At 42.0% G+C, this 8,764-nt stretch overlaps 1 protein-coding gene across 3 annotated transcripts in view; it reads right to left on the bottom strand.

Annotated features, from left to right (window-relative positions):
* ankle2 (ankyrin repeat and LEM domain containing 2) overlaps positions 1-8,721 on the bottom strand; it is a 13,733-nt gene extending 5,012 nt beyond the window's left edge. The window contains exons 1-10 of one of the 3 annotated variants that reach the window (XM_088431729.1): positions 8,671-8,721; positions 6,272-6,715; positions 4,081-4,275; positions 3,630-3,814; positions 2,903-3,091; positions 2,688-2,810; positions 1,882-1,945; positions 1,412-1,587; positions 1,176-1,282; positions 677-864 (exon numbers count right to left, since the gene is read on the bottom strand). In XM_088431729.1, the coding sequence (XP_088287855.1) occupies positions 677-864; positions 1,176-1,282; positions 1,412-1,587; positions 1,882-1,945; positions 2,688-2,810; positions 2,903-3,091; positions 3,630-3,814; positions 4,081-4,275; positions 6,272-6,704 (1,660 nt within the window). In that variant the 5' untranslated portion in view covers positions 6,705-6,715; positions 8,671-8,721. Of the gene's footprint in view, positions 1-676; positions 865-1,175; positions 1,283-1,411; positions 1,588-1,881; positions 1,946-2,687; positions 2,811-2,902; positions 3,092-3,629; positions 3,815-4,080; positions 4,276-6,271; positions 6,716-7,716; positions 7,807-7,880; positions 7,985-8,670 lie in introns of those variants that run through there. The other 2 variants (XM_088431720.1, XM_088431737.1) reach the window with 2 other exon arrangements.
* Between the last annotated feature and the right edge of the window lie 43 nt (positions 8,722-8,764).

The raw sequence follows: 8,764 nt of genomic DNA, 5'->3' as shown, positions 1-8,764 counted from the left end.
AGCATACCCACAGTGGTCAAATAATAATGTATGTGAAACAAAAGAAAAGGTGAAACAAACAAAAACGATATGACAATGACCCCAGGGGTGTCCAAACCCGGTCCTCGGACGCCAGCGTCCTGCATGTTTTACCGGTTTCTTTTCCTGACACACCTGATTTAAAGGATCAGCTAATCAGCAAGCTCAGAAGCCTGATAACGATCCTGATCAGTTGAATCAGGTGTCTTGGGGAATAAAGCTGGAAAACAAGCAGAACACCGGAGCGAGTTTGGACACCCTTGCATTACCCGAACCTCAACCAAAATCCTATGCAAAACTATACTCCAAAAGCAAGTCTTGACCCTCAAAAAATGGGTCTGAACTTGTGGGATCCACCAGAGTCACCGAAGTCTCAAAGGGCTTTTTTTTTTAACTTAAACCCGTGTCTGCATGCATATACACGGATGTGACATAGCAAGTATGTTTGACACCAAAAGGCATGGATGAACTGCGCATGACAAAGGATGATCGACAGATTGACGTGGCTACGATTATTCATAACACCCCATTATGTATGTGTTGTAATATTTTTTATGCTCAAAAACTGTGAAACAGCAATATTGTGAAAAGTGAACTTTCCTTTTTTTGTGACTGATGTTTTTTTTTTCCTTTTTTCCCCATGAACAGTAATAAATACCTGGGGAAGGAGTTTTAAATCTGTTGCTGGTCTCGTTCTCCCCCTCCTCACAAGTCCGCGGAAAAAAATCCCTCTTACTCAAGTACTCTTCGAGTTTATGAAGTCCCGTGGTTGATGACAGATCAACAAAACTGTCAAGAAAGTCCCAGTACTCCGCCCAGGGATGACCCATCTCGTGAGCCAAATCTCTGTAGGAAATATATGCAGAAAAAAATCACTGTGACTGTGTTTACAAATGACTAGATCTTTGTTAGTATGGTAAAGTAAACAAGTGTGCCAAGGACAAGAGTAGATTTGTTTTAATTCTATTCCAGATCCATTGAACCAAATGTGCAAACAACAACTCATTCATAACTTTTTTTTTTCAAAGAAGTCTAATGTAAAGGTAAAAACAAACAAACAAAAAAGATTAGCCAGAACATGAACAAATGAAAAGATTAACAGTACTACGAAGCAACTTTTATTATTAGAATTATTGTTATTGATGCTGTTGCCTTGCCTGCCAACATGCTCTGCACCACGGTCAGGATCCGACTTAAGGATGCTGTGGAAATGCTCTGCTCGATTCCTTGGTGGCGTCTTCCAGAAACGGCGAAAATCATTTGCCTAAAAGGGTTGATTACAGTTACTGGTCAAACTAACACACCAATGGTCCAAATGTTATCAATATGTCATTTGATCCTTTCACCCAAACAAACTAGTTGAATGCAGATAAAACGTGAGTGAAGCTTTTACTTTAGAGGGGCTTAGCGGCCCAACAAAAGCCGTGACAGTCATCAGTGGATCCAGGGGGCTTTTTGTGTGTCGTTGGATCAGCGAAAGACTTTCCGAGGCTTCGGGCGACCACGAAGCGCCAATGATGGGCTGAGAAGTGTTGTCGGCTGGCCTGAGCAAGGGGATGTAGCAGCGGTCTGCGAGAAACCAGAAAGATGGCGTCACGCAGAAGAACACTCTCAAAGATCCTCTTCTGTCATTTTCAGGGTTTTGAGAGAGATGAACAGAGTCAAAGCTGTAAAAGTGTCTACGAAATCGCCTCAACAAATTACGTAATATTTTCGTATAACAGTACTGCAAAATAATTTGCGCAAAGGTGATTTGCACTTCAAAATGTTAAATTGCTCTTCATGAATCAGGCTTCTCAAAAATGCCTGGCGGTAAACACGGGCATTGTTATAAAAGTAGTTGACATTTTATTTTGTTCTTACCCTCTAGATGTTCACTTATTTTCTGTCTCACTTCTTGCGTTGTATTCTTCCTGCTACAAATAATCTAAGAAAAGGGGCAAAGAGTCAATCGATAACATAGACAGCTGTCACAATACATCTGTTGCTGGATTAGCTGGAGAAAGAATGCGCATATGCTTATCTAAATTTAGTCCACAATGTGTGGTTTGGGATTGCGGCCAAAAGACTTGGAAAGCTATTTTAAGGTCACAATTTTACATCAAGTGATACCTGAGGGTGCCTCACAATTCACTTGCTTCAGTTTCAAGCATGTATGTAGAATGCGTAAACTTAGTAGATTCTGTGATCAATTGCAGAGCATCTGGAATGCATTTGCAGGGCTTTGCCTTTTTCAATTTTGTAACGTCAATTAAAGCCTTATTCTAAAATTTAACGCGGCCATTTTGATGATGACAATACATTTTTATGGCTTCAAGTGTATTTTACTTTAACGCCGCAAGATTGGCACACTTTGGCAGGTTTTCACTCAATTCTCAAGCTCTATCAGGGGTGAGCATCAGTGCACAGCCATTTTCAGATTTCTTCAGAGATGTTCACTAGAATTCAATGCTGGACTGCTCAAGGACATTCACAAAATTGTGTCGAGAGTTAGTGGCATTCTGAAAGATGAGCCAGCATCTTACTGACAGGACAAAAACATGCCGATTAAGACATTTTTAGACTTTTTAAAGATCTGCAGGAAATACACAGGGACCCCTGTATTTCTCCTTATTCTGGCGGCTTGTTACTAAAAGCACCTGTGGATTTCAATCTAAATAAACACATACATCACAAGGCTTGTGGTTGTCACTGTTCTTGCAGTTCTTATCTGTGTCAGGGTGCGAGCACAGCACATTGACCACGTCTGGACACCCAAACTTGCAGGCAAAGTGGAGTGGTGTTTCAAAGCCCTGACACGAAAAAAAAAAAGAGCAAAAGACAGTGTGAACACAGATCAGAAGAATGCTTTGATCGAATCGGTTTGTTGATGGAGGGGACCTACCGCCTTATCTGGAGTGTTGAGGTAAAGATCGACAATGTAACGGATGCGTTTCTGCAGCATGTCTTCTTGGTCATCTGGGTACATGAGGCGCATGAATTCTGGGTTTTCTAAAGTATCGAGCAGAAGCTGGGCGATGCCTGCTTGATTTTCCTTGGCTGCCACGTGCATCACGTTGTACCTGCAGCCCTCCTGAACACACATACCAATCAACCAGTCTGAAGAAAGAACGAGTCAAATGCTGAACCTAAAGCAGCATTTGCTGAACCTGACTAAGTAAATGTAAAAGTAAAAGTAATATATGCATAATTGTTTGTCAAATTCCTAGAAAATCACAATGTTCTATCACTTGTAAGCAATTTACTGAACAGGCCTACGAGCTGCTCATGTGATCCTTGGGGGGGATACCTGGTTCCCGCAGGCACGGTATTGGTGACCCCTGCCTTAAAACTACGAAAGTCAAATTGCAGCAAACAAAACGATAACAATTCACACATAGTCTCCAACTGATGCGTTAACCACATGCATCATCACCTTGCCTCCTCACAGATCAATGATTTTCCAAAAGTGGCAATGAATTTACATTGATGTTTACAAAGAGCAAAACTAGCAGCATGGGTCAACAACCTCAAATTGTGTTGCTACTTCATTTCACGTGAACCTCAAAATTCACAGGCATTCCAGAGTTGGCAAAACATTTGGTAGAAATAGGAATGCTTCCTATGTTCACCTGCACAATGGTGGGGTTATCCCCTGAGCCAATGAGATAGCGTGGGTTGCTCCAGACCATCTCAAGAAAGGCCATCTCATCTCCCTTCTCCACTGCTTTTCTCAGCTTGGCTGTCAGATCTTGGGTGCGTGGGCTCTTAAAACTATTGGCCCGCTCCCTGTTAATGGTATCCACCTCCATGATGTCTAGTGTGAGAAAGAGAACAGTGAAGTGTCAGCACTCCTCTAAAAATTATACAAAAAAAATACCATGTGAAAACAATTAATGTTTTTTCATGTGAACTCACTGACAACAAAGCAGAAACAGAAAGGTTATTTGGAATTTTCATACAACATAGCAAAGCGGGCAATGACAACGGTTAAGAAAAAAAAAAAGCGCTGAAACTTATGATTTACACTTTGATTTGTACTTCTAGAAAACATTCTGCAAAATACTGTTTTACATACTGTACCTTTGCTGAAGATTTGACCTGGTTTAACAGGGGAGACACATGCCAGAGATTTGTTGGGAGAGGGGAAATAGTCACAAATCCCCTTGGCAAACTTCTCAGCATCCTCACGGTTGGAAAAGGCTTTAAAACGAGCTCCCTTCATCCCCTTTACAGCTTGAAGGGCATCTTTCTTATCTGTATATACATGTGCTCTTTCTATAGACAAAGAATATTCAGCGTAAGTACTTGTAACACATGTAAAATTATTGTCCTCATTGCATTTCTGTGTACCTGTATTTGAACTGTTTTTCCAGACAGATAACTAAAAGATAATATTTGAGTTTTAAGACAAGAGAAACTTTGACCAAGACATGATAAGAGAGAGGTTTAGCAGCCCAATAATAATGCTTAAAGGGAAAGCATATCAATGCTAGGAAGCACATATTGGTAACTCAGACATGTGTGGAGTTGCACCATGAACTACAGAAGTGGGACAATGATGATGACAATGATTAGCTTCAAACAGGACTGGTAGTATAGTGAAGAGTTGTCAATCCAGCCACATATCCTTCTATTTACTGCAGCTTATTTGAGGTTGGGCAGCAGCTTTAGAAGGGAAGCCCAGAGTTCTCTCTCCCAAGGCAATTTGTTCAGTTCCTCAGGGGGGATCCACGGGCATTCACAGGCATAGTTTCTCCAATGAGTCCTGGGTCATCTCTGGGACCACCTCACCAGAGGACGTCAAGAAAGCACTCTTAACAGATGCCCGAGTAACTTCATCTTGCTCCTCTCAATGTGGAGGAGCAGTGGCTCAAAGATTCTCACCCTATCTCAAGGGAAAAGCCCAGAAACTGCACGGCGGATAGTCATTTCGGCTGTTTGTATTTGGGTTATCGTTCTTTCAGTCACAACCTGCGGATCATGAATATAAGTGAGGGCAACAATGTAAAATTGGCCAATAAGTCAAGAGCTTCACCATTCGGCTCAGATCTTTCTCTTACCACGAAAGACTAATAGAGTCCGCATCACAGCACACGCTGCACTGACCTGCCTGTCCTTCTCCTGCTCACATGTGTTACAGACCCCCAAGATACTTGAACTCCTCCACTTGGGGCAGGAGCTCATCCTCCACCCGAACAGGGCACTCCACACTTTTCCGACAGACGAAATGGTCTCAGATTTGGAGGATCTCATTTTGATCTGTTTATCTGTGTTATCTGTGAATGGGTCAAACTCTGACATAGCTGGTACGGGGACCAAACAGCCCATAAAACGGGGTTCAGTACCCAATACTCCTGAAGCAGCCCGCACAGAACATCTTGAAGGACACGACCGAAGGACTTCGCCAAATCCACTAAACACATATAGAATCCTGTGCACCTGCGAAGACTCTGTCGAAGGTCTAGAGTTGTTCCACTGATCAATGCTAAGACGAAAACCACACTGGTGCTCCTGAATCTGAGTTTTAACCACCCAATGGACCCTCCTCTCCAGCATGTCTGACTAGACCTTAGGGGGTTCTGCCAGAGTATTTTATGGCAGGCAAGTGTTTGAACATTATATTATTATATATTAACATATTGAGTATGTTGGACTTTAGATGTACTGTAGTAGTCACAGCCAGATTTGAAGCGGTTTTGATAGTATCAGCCCACTATATGTGGCAATGTTATTAAAGATGAAGATAGAAATACAACAAATAAATTCAGTCCCAAAACTGTGTGAGGTGCTTAGTATGACAATGTCTAAATGTCTAAACAGAACTTTTTGCTCTTGCACACCAGCTCAGACTCGTTCCCCGCCATGATAATATTGATGATATTCCATATCCCAGGAGCTAGCATCTGTAACAGAGGATCAATCCGTCAAGGCCCCCTCCCTAAGTCGCCGCCCAGCCCTTTACACACACACGAACAAGGGCGGTGCGCCCATAGGAAAGGGGACCCACGTTGTCTTTTCGGGTTGTGCCCGGCCAGGGCCTGGTCTGTGTCCGGGAAAAGGAAAAATAAACCCAATCTTCACCATGGATCTGTTGCCGTGAGCCTTCCAGAGCCATAAAGCCCCAGACAACTTAACTCTTGGGATCACTGAGAGACACAAAACCCTTCACCACGATATGGTGACGGCTCACGAAGAGTAGCGTGTACCCACGTCTTTTAAAAATACAAAACACATGTGTTAATACTCCTAAAACAAAATAATGCTTCCTTACCATTTCGAGACAAAATGTCCTCCAACAAGGGACATACGCCATAATAAAAAGCCGGGGTTACTTGTGCTGCTTTCGAAGGAGTTTTCATTTTGGACTGAGCGTTAGAGATCTCCTCTTCCTCTGGTGGATTGAGGCCCACACCATAACCAAAGTCCAGCTCCTCATTTGGGCCACCGCTTGCAGTTGAGTTGGCCCACGATGAAGGTTTGACATGGTCAGCTGCTGAAGCCACGCCATCTACATCTCTTGCAGAGGAATCGTTGTCCGTTTCAGTGGTATTACTCTCCCTCCCGGCAAGCATCCGCGCCAACTTCTTTTCAAAGATAGATCTGGTGGTGGCTGTGATGGCGACGCACTTCAAGTCTGCCCGGGCAAATTCCTCACGGAGTTCATCAGCAGTGAGGCCCTTTAGCCTGGTCAATACAGCTTCCATTCTTCAGCTTCCTGGAAAACATCAGAAGACAACTTAGCTGAAGACAAGCAACGACTAATGATAGCAATGATTTTGTCTTGATTCATAATGTCATTGAATAAACTGTTCCAGATGACAGTGGGAAAGTACACACAAAATGTTCATCAAATATGAATATCAATCCATTAAAATCAGTTGAGAGCTTGCTAACAAATACAGGGCCGTGAAATCAAACCTATTTAATTCCCTAAGAGTTGATAACTGGATTACGACTTTCTCACTTTCACTTGTGCAACATGCGCATTCATACTTGCAATGCATCTTTTGACATCAACACTACAGAAGGTGTAATCATAGTTCTATTTGGTAACTGACGACAGCGTCTGGGAATTTGGGCAAGTGTTATTGATCTCCTAGCATATACAATAAATTACTCCCACAGCAAATAACATTCTATTATCCATAACAAGTACACGTTATTACACATATCAACAGGAAGAATATTCAACTTTTTGATGTTTGGTGATAAAAGTAATAGCAGTGTGATGCATTACATTTCAGATACAGTAATATTAGAATACAACTAATTACTTTGAAATGACAGTAATAAGTAATAAATAACACATTACAGTTTTGCAGTAACTTGCCCAACACTGATCTCTTCTTTTTCAACAACGTTCGGGCTTGCCACCATGCTGTGCACTGCCAAATCTGTCACACAGTGCTTAACTGCTTTTCCTTGATTAGTATCGCTCCTTGACTAAGACACTTGAAACCCTGTTGATATATTCAACTGACCATCAATCAAAAAATATAATCGCATACACGTAGAGCTAGCCTGTGCTAGCTAGTTTGCTATCATATCATGAAGGTTGGACAGCCGGCCACCGAGCATGGCTAGCATGGCAGAATCGGCTCTGATGAAATCCTGCACAAAACGCTTGGGCAATAAGGGGTAAAGCAGTTTGGGCAAACGCTATCAATATGTGCATTCTATAATATGATATACAAATACATATTTGTGCAAACATACAGATAGATTAGTCGATTCATCGCATGCTGTCACACCCAACTGTCATTTGAGGTGGGTTCTCAGGCTGCAACGTACAAATTCGATACGTCTTCGGAGTGATGATGCCGATAAAAACCAAAAGTGCTACTGAAGACATCTTGTAACAAATGAGCACTCATACTCACAGAACAACACGTTTTGTATTTTACGATGAGCTTTGAGAGGTCCTCGTTTTGTACAGATAAGTGGCGGACAGACACAAAGCTGAGGACCGTCTGATAGTCTCGTCTCATTGTTTACAACATTTTCTGCGCATGCTCCGTTTCAAGAGCGTGAACGTTACGTTCCCCGTCTGTGGGATTTTTAAATATTTAGGAAGGACCACTCACCGCAATATATAGTAAAACGCCATTTCCAGTGATTTACTACCGCACACAAATTTACAAGACTATCCTATTTTGTTGTTGTTGTGTGTGGGGTTTATAACAGCTACTCTTACTTGGCACTTAGTCTAGTGAAGTCTATTTTCCCTTTCACTTCTATGTTAACATCATTATTTTAGTTAAACATTTCTGAAACACGAATACACTGACATTGATTTTAACGCAACTGATAAGTATACTGTATATGCCCCCGGCTTTTAATGGGACTCCGGCGAAAATTTGTTGACAACAACGTTAAACGCTGAAAAGCAACATCAACAGCGGTCGTCAGGTGTCGTCAGCGGTGCATATCAATCAATGCACTGCAGGTGGTTGTTCCGTGAAGTAGACCGAAGGGACATAAGACAGAAATAAGTTTAACTTTTGAATTCATTCTGTTGCGTTCGTGCTAACATTAGCGCTTTGCAAAATGGAATTCCATCGCCCAGATCTATCGGCTTGATTTTTATGGTGTATTGTTTTTGTTCAATGTTAAAAAGAAACGGACATGTTATTAACCGCTACAAAAACACATATTTTGATACATGCCCACCTCCTTTCTCCTCTCCTCAGCTACCAGATGGTTTCAAACAGACAAGAGGACCCACAGAGTCGCCCAATATAATGCCTGACAAAATACTGATGTT

The sequence above is a fragment of the Hippichthys cyanospilos genome, chromosome 1 (assembly GCF_059441005.1).
Source record: "Hippichthys cyanospilos isolate Australia breed blue-spotted pipefish chromosome 1, RoL_Hcya_1.0, whole genome shotgun sequence".
NCBI lineage: Eukaryota > Metazoa > Chordata > Actinopteri > Syngnathiformes > Syngnathidae > Hippichthys > Hippichthys cyanospilos.
The sequence above is the reverse complement of the archived record's forward strand: the minus strand, read 5'-3'. Positions and strand labels throughout refer to the sequence as shown.